We start from the raw sequence: 19,983 nt of genomic DNA, 5'->3' as shown, positions 1-19,983 counted from the left end.
TCATTTGGACCACAATCGGGTTCAGTCTCCACTCTCCCGGTGATGGTTTCTGTCTGGAGAGTAAATCCGCTGCGCTGTTCTGTACACCGGGCAGATGAACTGCTCTGACACTCTGAAGGCGAGGCAACGCCCATAAGAGAAGCTTCAGAGTTTCTGCCAATGAGTGATTGGACCTGGTGCCCCCCTGATGGTTTATGTGACAGACTGTTGACGTGTTGTCCAACCGGACAAGAACATGTCTTCCTCTCAGGGCCGGGAGGAAATGCTTGAGAGCCAGTCGCACAGCGCGAAGCTCCAGCACGTTTATGTGTTGGAGTCTCTCCTGGGGACTCCAGACACCCCTCACCATCCTGTGATTCCACACGGCCCCCCAACCTTTGAGTGATGCATCTGTAACAACCACCTCTCGGCAAGAAGGAACAGAGCCTAGAGGGACACCCTTGCAGATGAAGTCCACATTCCCCCAGGGTTTGAGGTGCAGAAGGCACTGGTTGGAGACTCGTACAAGCCTGTGCTGATGCAACTTTGAGTTGAGGCCTAGGTTGTTGATCCAAATCTGTAGGGGACGTAAGAACAGAAGTCCCAAAGGTACCACTAGCGACATTGCAGTCAATTTGCCCATCAACCGGAGCAGCAAACCAAAAGGCAGCGTCACAGCCCGTTGAATGTGTGAGACAAGACGAATTACATCGTCCACTCTCTGCAGGGATGGCGATGCAGTCATAGTCAGGGAGTTGATGGCAATGCCGATGAAGGTCGTTTGTTGACTGGGAACAAGAGAACTCTTGCTCTGGGAGTCGGCGGAAACCTGGATGTAGAGTGAAAAGCTGTAGCACGTCTGACTGGCTGAGGTCTGGAAGACCGGTGTAGGTCAACAAACTGTTGCCGAGATTTACTAGCCTCAACAGCACGCTCCAAAGTTTGTTGGGCCGCAGGTCCAAATACTTGGCCTGGAAGAACCGGCAGCAAATGGAGTGTGCCTCTGCAGGATTCGGATGGGGGGGACTGCGCAAGCCACACCTGACGTCTAGTTATGGTAAGGGTTGACATCAGTCTGCCGAGCTCTCTGGACATATAAGCAAAGGTTTGGAGTGAGGCATCACTAAGACTTTGCGTAGCATCATCAACCTCTGCCTCCCTCAAAGACTTTGAGAGGGCAAGGGCTAAATGGGACAGTGAGTTGCCTAGGCAACTGATGCGAGCAGCTATGTCATAGCTTTTGGTGAGGAGGTCATCAGTGACCCTACACTGAGGACGTGGGCAGCGGGCATCCGGCCGAGCAGCATCAGCTGGAGCCACAATCAGGTTCGCAATAATGCTGTCAACGGCGGGCATATGGTTCAGACCATACTGCGCTGAATCACACATAGAGCTAAGGGCTCTGCAGTCCTGTGATAGATGGGTCAATGATTTGGGGTCCGCCCAACATCGGTGGAGCTCCTCGATATATGGTTGTGAAAGTGGAACGTTGAACTCAGGCTTCTGAGTGACTTTGAAAAAGGCATTTGAAGCGGTGGTTTCCGCAGGGGGATTGTCGACCCCAAGCCTGGATAAAGCCAACTGAACAGCTTGCTTGACAAAGGATAGTCCAGGTCTGGTTTGCGGCATGGACTCTGCCTCAGAGGTATGAGAGCCCACTAATGAATGGCTTGGAGAAAGACCCCTCTCATCCTCATCCTCCACACAGTTTATATCACTTGTCATGTACAACGAATCAGTTGCAGCAATAGACACGACATCTTCCTCCTGCTGAGTAACTCCATTGGTCTGATCAGCCTCATTAGGGACAACAGGAACTGTCACTGCATCCCTAGGCTGTAGATTCAGAAGCAAGGACTTAATCTGAGCAAACTCAGAAGTCAACGTTTCGACCTTTTCAGCCAAAGAATGGTCATGAGTAACCTTCTTAGCAGAAGGGGCTCCTGCATGTGGGCGTTTACGGCGCTTTGGTTCCTTCCTGGGGCTGGAGGCCAAAGTCGCACTAGATATTCCACTTTCCAATGTTGCAAGTCTAGCAGATCTCTCTGCCAGTGGCATGCTGGCACAATTAAGGCAGGCATCGCCAGTCAGGGCTTCCCTCAGGTGTCCGATCCCAAGACAGGAGGGGCAAAACATATGTCCATCATCTGGGCTCAAGGGAGCCAAACAGGTACTACAGCCATGCAACAAAGGGCCTGTCAACATTGTGGACTGCGTGCAGATGGCTAACGCAAGCTCTGATGGTTACAATTGGAAAGACAAAGCGTGAATCACACGCACTGTAAATAGTAACACGAGGTACGAAGCGTGAAGCACTCACAGCCGTCGACTTGACACGAGGCACGGAGCGTGAAGCACTCACAGCCGCAGACTCGACATGAGGCACAGAGCGTGAAGCACTCCAGCCGCAGACTCGGCACGAGGCACGGAGCGTGTAACACTCGCAGTGTAAAAGCTAATAAAAGGCCCGTGAAACACTCACAGCCACAGTAATAACACGATGCACACAGCCGAAAAACTCACAGCCCAAGTGCTAAGTCACTTAGAGCAACGACGACAACACTAGCTGCTAGCAGAGCTGTTAAACTTAGCAAATGGCGGCAGTGCAGACGAAGTACTTCAAGGAGTGGAAAACACTCACGGCAAGCCCAACACAGTACACTATACTGGTTCTGATACACACACTACCACATAGTTAACGGGGTTAGTGACACAACTAAACAAATAGCCAGCTTTCATCGAAACAACACAGCTAATGTGTACAGAGGAAAATACCCAGCAGGGCAGCAGCAAAGGCGCACACCCGGCGTTTAGGAAGGTGTACACACGACAGGCGTCAAAGAATACAAAAAAATGGTGAAGCCGTGTCTCGCAGCCTCTGGAGGACGTGTGCAGTGCACGTAGCTCCAACCAAAGGTGGGTTGCGAGGCTACAAGCGAGAGCGGCAATCGCAGCTAAATGCGTTCTCAACCTCTAAGAATGTGAGAATGTAGAAAAGAAGTGAGCGCTGGGTGCGTCTGGTATATAAAGACAACCAGTGACGTCACCCAGGTCACATTCAATGGTGTGACTTTGTTGGTATATATTCTCAACCTCTGTGCTGCGCACATGTAGTTATCCAGGTGCTAAAGCACTGCCCTCTGGCGGTCAGGACGAATGAAATAGAATATCAGGATAAGAAGATAAAAACTCAAGCATCTTTTTTCTTAATCATACTAAATGAGAACGGAGCGCAGACAGTTGCATGGAGCTACCTTTAGAAAAAAGTGCCATCACAGTTGAAAATCCCTGAACTTTTCAGAAAAGTGTTGTGGCATTACTGCAGCTCCATTTCAGGCAAAGAGGAGGTTTATTTTCCACTGATTTGTCAATCAAAATCTGTAACAATAGAGACAAAAAAAAAACCCTCATCTGTGATAGAAGATTGGACAGGTGCATGGTTCTAGCTGAGGGTGAGTACTTTTTACTTGTAAATCTCTGCACTATATACCTGTTTAATGTGATGTATCTGTCATTAAATAGCACAATGGCACATCAAATTATTTTGAAAATGTATTTCACCAACACAGCCATCTGTTATCAAAGATTTTTGGATCTGGTACACCAGCCCCAAAATTTCAAAGTTGTTAAGTATTAAACTATGGGAAAGGTCACAGGTCAGCTGTTCAGAGTTGGGTTAGGTGAAAAAATAATCACGATGAACAGCTTGCGACAAAATTTACATCCATAACTATGATAAACCTTGGACAATTATACTCCATATGGAAGGATCTAACAACCAATTTCACAGCAGAAACATCTGCAGTTTTTTAGGCAGCACAGTGGCTTAGTGGTTAGCACTGTTTCCACACAGCAAGAAGGTCCTGGGTCTCTTCCCACCTGGCCTTTCTGTGTGGAGTTTGCACGTGTTCCCTGCGTCTGCTTGAGTTTCCTCCTACAATCAAAAAACATGCTGTGAACAAATTTCCTACTGCAAAGTGGTGTTTAAGTTATTAGAGGTGAAGGAATCACTGGAAATCGAGATTGGAACCAGCAAAGGGCACAAAAAGCAACAGTGAAAGGGCACTGTTGACAGAAAAAGGTCATCTGACTCAGGATTATAGCTGATGGCACGATAAAATAAAAATACAGAGACTCCTTTGTGTGAACAAATTCATTCATTTATTCATTCATTTATTTCCTATACCTGAAAAATCCAGATCTATTGTGCTGAGCAGCATACGTCTTGTAGCGCACATTCACATAACTCTCATTTTTTTGCTGTCTGGATGTTACACTAGAAGTTATCAGTAAAAGAAAAGAATTTAAAGAAATAAAGAAAAGTATCAGCGGGTCTCTGATGTACCGTCGTCTGCGTCTGTGATCTCCAAACTTGGGATACTTGATCAGATGGCAGAATAATTCCTCTGCGTGCCGTCACTGTGATTTTCCTTTTGAAAAGGTTGTGTCATGAGTTTATCAGCTTTTCTTGCCGCGTTCTGTCAGTGAGAATGTCAGAGTTGACAGCTGAACAGACACACACACGCAGCATGTCACACTGACTGAGCCGACGAGCTTTGGCCATGTGACCTGCTCCAGCCTCTAGGATTAGCTGAGTAAAGATGTGCACTCTCGCTGAGTATTTTTATAGTTTCAGTAAGTCTCTGTGACATTCCATCGCTGATCTATGAATAAAAACATGCCAAAAAGTTGACCATGACGCGGGGGTGCGTTATTAGAGGTCGGAGGATTAAGGTTGGGATTGGGTGTATATTTTATAATACTTAATGATTTTGAGGGGCCTGAAAAGGGCCACAGGCTGTGAGGATTCACACATTCCTGTCTAAAGCTTATATTTAGCAGCGCTGCTGTTTCCAAGCAATAACATCGGTATTCTGAAGTTGTCGCTGAACATTGTCTTAAGTTAGACAGTTGAACAGCTGTGGTTAAAAAAAAAAAAAAAAAAAAAAAAGGTCAGAGTCCTGTAGAATCCTAATGAGCGTGAAACAAACAGAGACAGCTTTCCTGAAGGTGGCGCCTCACACCTTCACGCCTACATCCCAACAGTGTTGGGCACAGCTAACTAAAAAAAAAAAACATTAATCAGATAACTGAAAATTTATCTTTTATAACGATAAACCAATGAACTGCTAAAAAAGTTATCTTTATTACAGATAACCAATAACTATTAGTATTGATTTGGACGCAGCCACAATCAGATGTCAACACTGTCAGCTTCTGATAAACCAGTTTCACTTTAAGTGCCGCAGGGGCTGCTGGGTAAACTCAAGGATCACAAACACAAAAAACACAATGAATAAAAAAACAAAACAAAATAAAACCCCAAACACTGTCATCATCTTTCAAAAGCAGTAAAACATAGTATTAGAAGTCACAGTTTATCTCGCTATTAGATACACGTCACTTACAAACTAAAAGGCTGCTGCTTTTTTCACACGCTTTGAACCCTGCAGCTTAAACAACTGAAATACATCCATTAATGCATTGATTGGCAGAGTAAAATACACATAGTAAATATAAATTCTTACCTGTTAGTTTCAGTGGGATTCATGAAGAAAATAATCCACATGAAGCGTCCTTTTTTAAAATCCAAAACAGTGTCTAAACGTGAAGAAAAGTCCCTCCCTCTGTACACCGAGCTGCGCCGTGAGAGCTCCTCTCCCCCACCGAGTCTTGGCAATTAAATTACAGCCACAATGAAATAAAATAATGTTAAAATTAGTCTGTTTTGTTTTTGTGTCGAGTGGACGAGTCACTGTAATGTCCAAAGTGAACCTGAACTACATTACCCACAATGCTCCCTGTGTCGACCGGCCAATTGCGTCATCAGCAAGTGACAGGCAGCCAGTCTGCTCCATGGCTATAAACACACAACAAATGGACTAAAATGTTTGATTTTAGGGTTTACAGACATTTTTATCTGTTAAACTTTACCAGCAAAATAACGTTATCAGTTATTCGATAATTATATAATTAATATAATATTGAATTATTTGATATTATATTATTTGATTATTAGCTTTGATAATTATCTGCTATCGGATTAGCTGAACTGTGCCCACCACTGCATCCCAAACACCAACACGCTCACGTTACACCGCCAAAGTGCTGCCGATGCAGCTTCATCACACAACTCTCGATCAATCGATTCCTGTAATGATCGAAAAACTTTACAGTGTGTCCTTTTCTCAGAGAGACAGTTGATCTAAAGCACAAATTCTCCACAGAACTCTCCATAAAGACAGGACGATCAGATCGTACTTTTATGTTTTCAGACTCTCTAATGACTGAGTGTTTATCATATTTTCAGGCCTGTAACTCACAGTTTTTACTTATTTAATTGTACTTGTTTTTGGAGGTCTTATCCCGTGTTTCATTAATAATATGAATTATTTATGTAGGGCGTTTGCAGAAATCAAGCAATAAACAAAATAAGCAACAATAGAAAAGTGCATTAAAACAATAAACAAAAATCCCACATTAAAGAGCTGATTAAAAAGACCTAATGGACTCATGTATTTATTGTACTTTGGGTTTTTTTTTCCCTCTTCATAATGCATTTTTTGACAGATGTGACTTATACTCCAGCAAATACGGTACCTTTTTCCTAAACAATCAATATTTATATGAACAACAGGCAAATATTGCTTTTAAATATGATTTATTTAGTTTGTCAATTAGAATTCTGTGCACCACATTTGTGATGCTGAGCATGTTTCCAAGGCAACAGTCTGTCTGGCCGTCAGAAATGTTTTTGTGCTGAAAAAGGAAATATTCACTGTATAAATTTAATATAATGCTCCTTTCTGAGCAATAATTGAATTATTGAGTAATAAGCTTTATTTGAAGCACTAATCAGTGTGAGTGCAGGTGACGCTCTTATCACACATCGTCGTTAAAATAGAAGCCTCAAACACTCTTAAGTGACATCTAAAATTTGCTGCTACATCAGCTCACATTATTTTGCTGGTTTTCCCTTCAATAAATGATCATCGTCTACAGGTTCATTCATTTCACATTCGCATTTTTAATTTAACTGGTGAGAAATGAGTTGAAAGAGTCTTTTTTTTTTCTCCTGTCACCATCTTGAGTTCATCCTGTTTGTGTATAATTGAGGACTTAAGTCTGCTCAGGCATCCCGATTTTGTTAACGCTGGGCTGATTGAAATAATTCCTAGCGTTGGTTCTGAAATGGAAAACTGAGTTTGACAACCCAGACTTCAGAATTGAGAATTTAGAAGTCCGTATATTAAGTAACAGCACATGCTGTGCTTTATATAATATCTATTGTGCAGATCCAGATAAAGACTCTGATCCAGTGGAACAAAATACATGTTTTTAAGAGCAAAATCTGAAGTCTTTCACTGTACAGATGAAATAGTGCTGAAATACAGATTGTAGAAGAGACTCCTACGGAACTCAGCCACATGGGGTGTGCAGCCAGTACATTCTGAGTGCCGGTCCCAAGCCCGAATAAATGAGGAGGGTTGCGTCAGGAAGGGCATCCGGCGTAAAACAAGCCAACCGAACTATGCAGACTCAGAATCGAATTCCCATACCGGATCGGTCGCGGCCCGGGTTAACAACGTCCGCCACCGGTGCTATTGCCCAACAGGGTGCCGGTGGAAATTGGGCTACTGCTGGGTGAAGACGACGAAGAAGAGGAGGAAAACGTTGCCACGAACAGCGGGAGAAGAAGAAAACTAGAAGGGTGGAAATGAGAGTGGGGACTTTGAATGTTGGTAGTATGACTGGTAAAGGGAGAGAGCTGGCTGATATGATGGAGAGGAGAAAGGTAGACATATTGTGTGTGCAAGAGACCAAGTGGAAGGGAAGTAAGAGCAGGAGCATCGGCGGTGGGTACAAGTTGTTGTACCATGGTGAGGATAGGAAGCGAAATGGTGTTGGGGTCATTTTAAAGGAAGAGTATGTTAAAAGTGTGTTGGAGGTTAAGCGAGTGTCTGACAGGGTGATGAGTGTGAAGTTGGAAATTGAAGGGGTGATGATGAATATCATCAGTGCATATGCCCCACAGGTTGGTTGTGAGATGAAGGAGAAAGAAGATTTCTGGAGTGCGTTAGATGAGGTGGTGGAGAGTGTGCCCAAGCATGAAAGAGTGGTGATAGGAGCAGACTTCAATGGGCATGTTGGTGAAGGGAACAGAGGTGATGAGGAAGTAATGGGTAGATATGGTATCAAGGATAGGAATGGGGAAGGACAGATGGTAGTTGATTTTGCAAAGGACAGATGGTAGTTGATTTTGCAAAAAGGATGGAAATGGCTGTGGTGAATACCTACTTTAAGAAAAGGGAGGAGCACAGGGTAACATATAAGAGTGGAGGAAGGTGCACACAGGTGGACTACATTCTTTATAGGAGATGCAAGCTAAAGGAAATCACAGACTGTAAGGTGGTAGCAGGAGAGAGTGTCACTAGACAGCATAGGATGGTTGTTTGTAGGATGACTTTAGAGGTGAAGAAGAAGCGAGTGAGAGCTCAACAAAGGATCAGATAGTGGAAGCTGAAGGAGGAAGACTGTTGTGTGAAATTTAGCGAGCAGGTGAGAGAAGCACTGGTTGGAGGGGAAGCAATTTTGGACAACTGGAAAAGTACTGCAGATGTGGTGAGGGAGACAGCTAGGACAGTACTGGGTATGACATCTGGACAGTGGAAGGAAGACAAGGAGACTTGGTGGTGGAATGAAGAGGTCCAGGAAAGCATAAGGAGAAAGAGGTTGGCGAAAAAGTTTTGGGATAGTCGGAGAGATGAAGAAAGTAGACAGGAGTACAAGGAGATGCGGTGTAAGGCGAAAAGAGAAGTGGCAAAAGCAAAGGAAAAGGCATATTGCGAGCTGTACAAGAAGTTGAATAGCAAGGAAGGAGAAAAGGACTTGTACCGATTGGCGAGACAAAGGGACAGAGCTGGAAAGGATGTGCAGCAGGTTAGGGTGGTAAAAGATGCACATGGTAATGTGCTGACAAGTGAGGAGTGTGTGCTGAGAAGGTGGAGGGAATATTTTGAAGAGTTGATGAATAAAGAAAATGAGCGAGAGAAAAGGCTGGATGATGTGGTGAGAGTAAATCAGGAAGTACAAGAGATTAGCAAGGAAGAAGTGAGGGCTGCTATGAAGAGGATGAAGAGTGGAAAGGCAGTCGGTCCAGATGACATTCCAGTGGAGGCACGGAAATGTCTAGGAGAGATGGCAGTAGAGTTTCTAACCAGATTGTTTAATAAAATCTTGGAAAGTGTGAGCATGCCTGAGGAGTGGAGACGAAGTGTGCTGGTTCCTATTTTCAAGAACAAGGGTGATGTGCAGAGCTGCAGTAACTACAGAGGCATAAAGCTGATCAGCCACAGCATGAAGTTATGGGAAAGAGTAGTAGAAGCTAGGCTTAGAAAACAGGTGAAGATCTGTGAGCAGCAATATGGTTTCATGCTGAGAAAGAGCACTACAGATGCAATGTTTGCTCTGAGAATACTGTTGCAAAAGTACAGAGAAGGACAGAAAGAGTTACATTGTGTGTTTGTGGACTTAGAAAAAGCTTATGATAGGGTGCCAAGAGAAGAGTTGTGGTATTGTATGAGGAAGTCTGGAGTGGCAGAGAAGTATGTTAGGGTAGTGCAGGACATGTACAAGAATAGTGTGACAGCGGTGAGATGCGCAGTCGGAATGACAGACTCATTCAAGGTGGAGGTGGGATTACACCAAGGATCAGCTCTGAGTCCTTTCTTGTTTGCAGTGGTGATGGACAGGTTGACGGATGAGATCAGACAGGAGTCCCCATGGACTATGATGTTTGCAGATGACATTGTGATCTGTAGTGAGAGTAGAGAGCAAGTTGAGTCTAGTCTGGAGAAGTGGAGATATGCTTTGGAGAGAAGGGGAATGAAAGTCAGTAGAAGCAAGACTGAGTACATGTGTGTGAATGAGAGGGAGCCCAGTGGAATAGTGCAGTTACAAGGAGTAGACGTGGTGAAAGTAGATGAGTTTAAGTATTTGGGGTCAACTGTTCAAAGTAATGGAGAGTGTGATAGAGAGGTGAAGAAGAGAGTGCAGGCAGGGTGACGTGGGTGGAGAAAGGTGGCAGGAGTGATTTGTGACCGAAGAATATCAGCAAGAGTGAAGGGGAAAGTTTACAAAACAGTAGTGAGACCAGCTATGTTGTATGGTTTAGAGACGGCGGCACTAACAAAAAGACAGGAGGCAGAGCTGGAGGTGACAGAGCTGAAGATGTTGAGATTCTCTTTGGGAGTGACAAGAATGGACAGCATTAGGAATGAACATATCAGAGGGACAGCTCAGGTGGGACGGTTTGGAGACAAAGTCAGAGAGGCGAGATTGAGATGGTTTGGACATGTGCAGAGGAGGGACCCAGGGTATATAGGGAGAAGGATGCTGAGGATGGAGCCACCAGGCAGGAGGAGAAGAGGCAGACCAAAGAGGAGGTTCATGGATGTGCTGAGAGAGGACATGCAGGTGGTTGGTGTGACAGAGGAAGATACAGAGGACAGGGTGAGATGGAAACGATTGATCTGCTGTGGCGACCCCTAACGGGAACAGCCGAAAGACAAAGAAGAAGAAGAGACTCCTACGGGTTTTGGTAGAAGTCTATTTTTAAAGTTCCCTTCTAGTTTTAAAATGAGATTTATGTGTTATTCAAAGAGAAGCAGATAAATGTGCCATGTTGATGGGGGTAAATAATCACAAAATGGGGACAATAAATGTAAATTTCATGAAATATGTACCTTACTAGCCCACCCAAACCCACGTAAGGTCATAAAACTCTATCTCGCTATAATACTCCTTTAAGGACACAAGAAAGTGCTGCCGCCTGACGTAAATAACAGCTGTCTCTGCTTAAAGCAGGACGCCCGCTATGTGAGTAATCTATGATATAAAGCTCGTTGTGTCATAATTGAGTGCATGTAATGAAATGCACCGTAATTTTAGGCACCATTTTGCTCAGTCTTGTTACATTTTATCCATTTTGTATTTAAGTGTGGCCTGATTTTTGTGAAACAAACAGATGAAAACATGAAAGACAAAATCATGTGACAATGTTCAGTCCAGCTTTGGTGAGACGGACCTCGGTGATCAGGAGGCAGGACGTGTTTCTTTCTTGAGGAAAACTTTTGATAATAAAACAATTCCCCCCCATCAAAAATGGACAGGTTGAATTTCTGAATAAATGACATCTGTTGGCCGGCTGTCAGTCACAGCAGTCATTCGGGTTGTAAGTCACCAATTACAGTTTCCTTTGTGGATGTTGATCATTCTCTGTGGAATTGTCATTTCATTAGCCAACCTGAAGGAGCTGATCTCCCAGACCATAACCAGCTGGGCCCAGGAGTCTCACATCCAGGACCCGGAGCTGGTCAGAGTGATGTTCAGCCTGCTGAGGAGGCAGTATGACGGCATCGGAGAGCTGCTGCGAGCCATGAAGAAGTCCTACACCATCAGCTCCGCGTCTGTGCAGGACACCATTAACCTGCTGGTGTCTCTGGGTCAGATCAGATCTCTACTCTCGGTGCGGATGGGCAAAGAAGAAGAGAAACTCATGATTGATGGACTTGGGTGAGGGAGGAAAAGAAACAATAAAAATGCAGTTTCCCTGAAGATGCTGAAATCCATGATGTTTAAAGCCCTGTAAGTCTAAAAATGTTGTGTTGTTACTTTCTGTTTCCAGTGACATCATGAACAACAAGGTTTTCTACCAGCACCCCAACCTGATGCGAGTGCTGGGCATGCATGAGACGGTCATGGAGGTCATGGTCAATGTGCTGGGAGGAGACAAATCACAGGTAGGTGTGTCCACATCACGACTGCAACATCTTCACTGTCATGGAAGGAAACCATGTGTTTATCTCAACATGCATCAAAGTCAAAGGAGCCAGTTGAGGTGGTTCAGGCATCTCATAACACCAGACCTCCTTCTGAACTTGTCCAACTGGAAGAAGACCTCTGGGGTGTATGTCTCATCTGGGTTGAGAACATATTAGAATGGCTCAGGAGGGCCTGGAGGTTGTTGCGGATCGGTTACTGGATCGGTTACTTTACTTCTCCTGCCGCCACCACAACCTCAGAGAAATAATGGATGGAAAATAAACAAAATTTAAAAAAAATGCAAGAAGGTATAGCTTCTACAAGGTCTGTAAATGCTCCAGTTAACTACTACTTATGCAGATTAGCCAATCAGAAGCTTGTATTAATAATTCCACAAGTTTCTTTGTTCGCTTCTGTTCCATTTTGAGTGGCATTCGACTTGATACATACAGTAGTGTTCAGAATAATAGTAGTGCTATGTGACTAAAAAGATTAATCCAGGTTTTGAATATATTTCTTACTGTTACATGGGAAACAAGGTACCAGTAGATTCAGTAGATTCTCACAAATCCAACAAGACCAAGCATTCATGATATGCACACTCTTAAGGCTATGAAATTGGGCTATTAGTAAAAAAAAAAAAAAAAAAAAGTAGAAAAGGGGGTGTTTACAATAATAGTAGTGTGGCATTCAGTCAGTGAGTTTGTCAATTTTGTGGAACAAACAGGTGTGAATCAGGTGTCCCCTGTTTAAGGATGAAGCCAGCACCTGTTGAACGTGCTTTTCTCTTTGAAAGCCTGAGGAAAATGGGACGTTCAAGACGTTCAGAAGAACAGCGCAGTTTGATTAAAAAGTTGATTGGAGAGGGGAAAACTTAATACACAGGTGCAAAAAATTATAGGATGTTCATCTACAATGATCTCCAATGCTTTAAAATGGACAAAAAAATCTGAGACGCGTGGAAGAAAACAGAAAACAACCATCAAAATGGATAGAAGAATAACCAGAATGGCAAAGGCTCACTCATTGATCAGCTCCAGGATGATCAAAGACAGTCTGGAATTACCTGTAAGTGCTGTGACAGTTAGAAGACGCCTGTGTGAAGCTAATTTATTTGCAAGAATCCCCCGCAAAGTCCCTCTGTTAAATAAAAGACATGTGCAGAAGAGGTTACAATTTGCCAAGAACACATCAACTGACCTAAAGAGAAATGGAGGAATATTTTGTGGACTGATGAGAGTAAAATTGTTCAAGCCACAGTTCACAGTGAAGACAGTGAAGCATGGTGGTGCAAGCATCATGATATGGGCATGTTTCTCCTACTATGGTGTTGGGCCTATATATCGCATACCAGGTATCATGGATCAGTTTGGATATGTCAAAATACTTGAAGAGGTCATGTTGCCTTATGCTGAAGAGGACATGCCCTTGAAATGGGTGTTTCAACAAGACAATGACCCCAAGCACACTAGTAAACAAGCAAAATCTTGGTTCCAAACCAACAAAATTGCCTCGCAGATATGAAGAAATCATGAAAAACTGTGGTTATACAACTAAATACTAGCTTAGTGATTCACAGGATTGCTAAAAAAAAAAGCAGTTTGAACATAATAGTTTTGAGTTTGTAGCGTCAACAGCAGATGCTACTATTATTGTGAACACCCCCTTTTCTACCTTTTTTTTTTTTACTAATAGCCCAATTTCATAGCCTTAAGCGTGTGCATATCATGAATGCTTGGTCTTGTTGGATTTGTGAGAATCTACTGAATCTACTGGTACATTGTTTCCCATGTAACACTAAGAAATATACTCAAAACCTGGATTAATCTTTTTAGTCACATAGCACTACTATTATTCTGAACACTACTGTATGTCACAGAGAAAACTCCAGTCTCAAGAAATTGTCAAGTCTCCCAGTAGAAAGTCCAGAATTAGGGTAAAAGTATGACATGGCAACTGAAGCTATAATGGACTAGAATTGGAGATTCCCATTTGATGTATCTATTTTAAAATAAATACAGTGTAAACAAGAAGAAATGCTTTCACTGAGGGAAAAAAAAGTTTGACTTTACTTGATGTAAATATGATGTAAACCATACATGACATAGTGTGATAGTGCTGCTTTCATTAAGATAGAAGCTCTCCTGATGCAGTTTGAGCAGCGAAAATAATGTAGGTCCATTGTTAAAATAAAAGGTGTGTGTGTGTATCTAATGTGACATGTAAAAGTCTAGTCCACAATTATAAGATGATCACATATTTTTCTGATGCATTTCCAAGAAGAAAAGCAAAAAACAATACCTTGTCTTAAGGTGTAGTCACACTATGATTGATTGATTAAACTGATTAGTAATGGATTGATACAGTTTGTCTGGTGGCACAAGTTGCCTAATCCGTCAGTCTCTAGTGGATTTGGGCCTCTGATGGAACCAGTGGACAGCCACCGAATGTGGGTACATAAGGTTGCCAGACACGAACAGAAGACAAACGGGTAATGCACGGATAAAACTAATGTCTACCGGGCCTCCACTAGCACGCTAACAAACAAGTACAGGACAAAACTGTAAACAAACATGCAACCACCAGTGGAGCTCTCCATCTGATGTCTGCTCAGTTTTGAGCACACATGAAACTTCAGCTGACGGGGAATGCATTTAGCGAATGACAAAATGATTTGTACAGGAGAAAAACGGGCATGACGAGATATCAAAATATTGTCTGTTACTCATGTTTCCTCAATTGTCACAGTGTGACTTTGACTTTATATTCGGCCAACATGGAAATCGTCCTCTGCATCCCAGTTACAGTAGATACTGATGACAATTATCAGTCAGACATATGTGGAGCCGCAGATATACATTTAAATCACGTAAATTCAAATAACCTTTTTTTCACCAGTGTGAAATTTTGTAAAATGTTTGGAAAATGTTTTGTCAAGGTATATGTAAATGTATTGCTTCGAAAGTGTATTCTATCTATCTATCTATCTATCTATCTATCTATCTATCTATCTATCTATCTATCTATCTATCTATCTATCTATCTATCTATCTATCTATCTATCTATCTATCTATCTATCTATCTATCTATCTATCTATCTATCTATCTATCTATCTATCTATCTATCTATCTATCTATCTATCTATCTATCTGTCTATCTAATCTATCTATCTATCTATTCTGAGAAAAGAACAAATAATAAAGGGAACTTAAATGGACCACGTCTCCTCCACTTTTAGAAAAGGACACCTGACTTCATGGCATCTCTTCTTTCTTCTTATACTTGATTATTTTGTGTTCAGAATTTGTGAAAGGGGGCACCGTCTTTATGGATCTGACTCCATTTGATCTGGAAAGTTTCTTTTTGTCCAGTTCTACGATTAAGAAACACACGCTGTTAATGGAAACTTTTGCCTTGACCAAAGGTTCATTTTTTACAAAGTTCCCAAAAATATATTATTAAATCTGCAGAACTTTGCATCAACATTATCTGTCCAGTTTTTGTTGTTGCTGCTGTTTTTGAGATGTGGTGGAAACTCAAACATGTTGAATAAACCTTTATGTGCTCCACCTGATCTTGAGACTCTCCCAGACTCCATAATAAATAAATAAAATAAATAAGATCAAGCCTGCTGTAAACTTGTAGGACAGGAGCAGCAGCAGCCCGATACCTGACCCAGAAGGGTAAGGGTGTAGAGGTTTAAACTAGGTGTATGAGTGTAGATGATTGGGGTGAAAAGGAGGCCTCTGAGCCACTTGTTATAGGCCTCGCTGACAGAATCATTCAGCACCACAGTCGGTGCCAAACATTAACTGAGCTTCAGACAGACAGACCCCAGGGAGACATTCAGGTCTTCAACAGTGACTCAGTCTGTCTGCATCATGTCTTCAGTTACATTAGCCCAACTTACTGACACTTCATCCTGTGTGCAGTGCACTTAATGTGACTATAGAAAGTAGAAGTTACCGTTCTGGGAAATGTCGAAACCCTTCAGTATTTATTGATATCAAACCATGCTTGAGTTTTAAAGGTACTGCTGCACTTAATAAAGAAAAATCATTTCACATTTCTGAAAAATGTGAGACAATTAGCTGTTTTTGAACCCATACCTAAATTAATCCCTTGCCCCTGTGGTTATATCAACTATTGATGAATGACTGTTGTTGATGCAGTGCCGCACCCCTGTCCTTAATACATTGAAATTTTTCCAGATTCCATTAATCAGTGGATGATATTCTGCACTGTAGAGGGAGAAATATGCAAACTTCTTCCAATCTTTAGCCAATGAACATTATTTTTAAACATTTCAATGATTTTTATCACACATTTGTTGACCAGCTTGAGATCCTCTGCCAATCTTTGCTCCTCAAAGACTCAGCCTTTTGTGGGTGCTGCTTTTATACAAACTCTTGATTACAATCACCTGTTGACATTACCTGCTTGTAATATAATTTATTTATTTGAAATAACAGTATTTACTTATTTTGACCTCATTAGAAGCGTTAAGTTGTCCCCCGCTCAATGTTCCTTTGGTATTTTACAAAAAACAATCGTTCCACTTTTGCCAGTGGAACCACATCATCACCAAAAGTTACAAATCTGAACTTGTCACTGAGTGTAATTGCAGTACTGTGCTGACATCAGAGTGTGATTTTGCAGGGATAAGTACAGTATTCTCTCCAGCAGTGACCGTCCCTCCAACAAATGACTTCCATCTACAGCAAGGACAGAAACGGCCCTGCTCATAGATATATGCTTTGAGTTAACCTTTGACTGAACCTTCACTGGAACTTTAAAACATTTCGATGATGCCACAGAGATGTGATGCCACGAGCCTCAGCAGATTTTATGTTGAAATGAGTTTCCAGGTTTTTCATGTTCTAAGAAAAACCTACTCTTGACCACCCTGCAGGTGGAGTGTCATAGATCTTGAGCAGTATGTTGTTGCCTTTCTAACCATGTCATTGGCCATTTAAGTGAACAAATTAAGCTTAAGTTATTTTAACTGTGGTCTGTGTTTTCATGCGTCTAGGAAATTGCTTTCCCGAAGATGGTGGCCAGCTGTTGTCGTTTCTTGTGTTACTTCTGTCGTATTAGCCGCCAGAACCAGAAAGCCATGTTTGACCACCTGAGCTACCTGCTGGAGAACAGCAGCGTGGGACTGGGTAAGAAACCAGAGACTCACAGAATTACCCAGTCTACAATAATTAACCGTTTACACAATCAAGGTTGGCATGCGATTGATCGATCTGTGATTAGCAGGTGTTACTGAAAAAAATTCTTTGTTTGTTTTCTGTTTTTTGTTGTTTTCTCTAATTTTTGGTATCACTTAAATTTTTTCACTGAGTGGACTGTATGTGAATGTGAAGATGGTATTCATCATCCTTTAAATTGTAAAGTCAACATTTATTGTTCCGCTGAAGTTTCTCTACGAACTTCAACATGATTGTGGTTCCTCACTGGTAAGTTGCTTTTGGTGAAAGTGTAGTTTAAATGAATGTCATGTTAAATAAAAAGTAAAAATCCATCATCACTGTGTAATAACAATGCGGCAAACTGAGAACATGAAGCTACTGGTGTTATACGCTGTTAAACGCTAATGATCAGTCAACTCACGTTTAAGCGTTTTTATTGCAGCAGCAAAACATAGTTTGAGTTTTTGGGTCTAGGCTCCGTCCTCATCAATCCACGCTAATGACTACTTGTGATATTGGCAAGTGATTATTAACTTGCACATTTCACCCAGTCGGAGCCCAAAGGTGGATGCTGGCTGGAGGCGGCGCTGCGTAACGGCAAAACACGGATGCAGCGGTGGCAGCGTATGATAAGGCAGAGGGGAAGAAAATAATGGCCTTATTTCAAAAGACCCAAGTGTCTGTGTGACTGAATGAACCAGAGGGAGGGGAGTGAGAGAGAAATGGGAATTATTTAGACATGCATGACAGAACAGATGAGTCACTGTCACTGCTGCCGAAAACTCCAAAAAGCTGCCGGTTCACGTGAGGACACACAGACGCCGCATCATCAAACATTTAACATGGTTCATTTAACGCGGATGCAAAACCGTGTCCATCTCCACACGTCTCTGTCCAATGGCCTCGTGACTACATGAGCTCCACTCAGCCGTGTCTCAGTGCTCAAGAACACAGAGACGTGAACGACATGGACATCACAGCTGAGACTTTATAGCAGATCTTCACCTTTTATCTCTTTACTTGTAAATAAAATCACACAACAAACATCCAACTATGTTGCCTTACGTTTAATTGCCTAAAATTGAGAGTCTTTACATAACGGTGGCTGTAATTCCAACATCTTTTCCAACTATATAACTATCCTGTCATCAAAGATGAAAGACGTCACAGAAACCTTGTCCTGAATTATTTATTTCAAATCTGCTGTGGTGGTGCAGAGAAGCAAAATAATAAAATTAACCATAATGACAGATTTCACAAGAGTGAAGCTAACGAGGCGATGGCTGAACACTGGCCCTGCACCCCAGGACGCTCGACTGATCTCACGACGCCCTGCATGTGGCGCCAACTCACCCCAATAATGCACTTTGTTTTTGATACTATTCTGCTTTTTCTGTTTCCTGTTTCTTCATCTTCGTCAAACTTTATAAAAAAAACCTTGTAATTGTTAGATTGGCCTAAGCAGTGGATCACCCCTCTGAGTCTGCTCTGCTTCAGGTTTCTTCCTTAACATCATCAGAGGGAGTTTTTCCTCACCACTGTCGCCTGTGTGCTTGCTCTAGGGGTTGATAAGGTTAGACCTTACTCATGTGAAGCACCTTGAGGCACCTTTGTTGTGATTAATTGAATTGAGTTGATGTCATTGTCCAATTTGTGAATGTATCCCACCTGGTTGCATAACTGTTTTAATACTTGGCTTATTTTCTCGTAGGAAGAAGAAGGTTGACATTTGAGTGTGAGGCGTAGCAATGAGCTGACCTCATCAAAGCTGTTCTTCTAAGCTGAAAGGTGTCGGAGGAGTCGGTAGACTGCCCCCTGTTGTTTGTGTTCTCTTTCTGCAGCCTCTGAGGCCATGCGAGGATCCACCCCGCTGGATGTTGCAGCATCTTCAGTGATGGACAACAACGGACTGGCCCTGGCCCTGGAGGAGCCTGACCTGGAGAAGGTTTGTAACGTTATTAATCAAAAGGTACCGAAGTGGACAGATGCCCGACCGCACAGCGAATAGAAAAACACAGGTTGATCGAACTTATGTCAATACTGAAACAGACCCTCAGATCACTTTGTTCTTGTTGGCAAAGCTGTAAGATGCAAAAGTATTGATGTTGACTTGAGGAGTTTTGAACACTACTTTTCTGTCATTCTAGTTCCAAGTCTCGTCTAAACTACAACATGTGGTGATCAGACTTTTTGCATTTTAACAAACTTGACAATAGTGGGCGTGATGATGCTCAAGTAGATTGTAGGGGACGTTTAGCATCAACAGGGCTTCAGGTAGGTTGACTTCAGTCTGCTGGGCTTGTTCAGTTCCTTTTCATCCAAAAAGCTTAATCAGTTCTAAAAGTTACAGTAATGAGAGACCAAAATATTTAGTTACTGTTGAGTCAGTGATGCAAAGAAACGTGTTAAAAGTGATTCATCATAGGAGATCTCTTGAGTTCAGCTGTAAGTTCCCATTGTTCTTAGTTTTAGCTACAGGGGAGAAAGATCTTTGAGTGTTTGTGGTACCGTATGCAGTGAAGAACAGAATTATAGGTGGGAGAGAGGTGGTATCTCCCTGTTTCGAGAAGTTTCTTCAAACCAACCATCATCCCCTGTGTAACATATACTGAACAACAAAAGAACTGCCAGTATGTCTTAATATTTCTTTATGGGTAAAACCTCTGTCAGATCTTGTAAAGGATGTTACAAGCTTAAATGGTGTGTTCGAGTTTATCGAGTTGATAAACAGAAAAGTAACGATCTGGATCGGATCACAGTCAACGGCACGTGTGACCACCAGGTTGTGCAATTAAATGCAGCTAATCTTCTGCACGTGGAACCCATTAAATGGTGACTTTCCTTTTGAGGAATGGCCTGTCGCTCCTACATCAGGGCATTGTGGAGTTCAACAACAGTGTTCAATATCGGGATACAAGCGCAAACACGATGATCCAGAATATCCCAGAAGTGATCTACGGCTTTGTGTCATGGAACCGCCTTCT

General features: G+C 42.5%; 1 protein-coding gene across 1 annotated transcript in view; it reads left to right on the top strand.

Moving 5' to 3' along the window:
• LOC117502832 (ryanodine receptor 3-like) overlaps positions 1–19,983 on the top strand; it is a 175,561-nt gene that overhangs the window by 65,016 nt on the left and 90,562 nt on the right. The window contains 4 exon segments of the mRNA XM_034161947.1: positions 11,280–11,553; positions 11,666–11,780; positions 16,837–16,969; positions 18,841–18,944. Coding sequence (XP_034017838.1) covers positions 11,280–11,553; positions 11,666–11,780; positions 16,837–16,969; positions 18,841–18,944 — 626 coding nt within the window.

Source organism: Thalassophryne amazonica, chromosome 21 (assembly GCF_902500255.1).
Source record: "Thalassophryne amazonica chromosome 21, fThaAma1.1, whole genome shotgun sequence".
NCBI classification, from domain to species: domain Eukaryota; kingdom Metazoa; phylum Chordata; class Actinopteri; order Batrachoidiformes; family Batrachoididae; genus Thalassophryne; species Thalassophryne amazonica.
Note: the sequence above shows the minus strand (reverse complement) of the source record. Positions and strands in the feature narration are given on the sequence as shown.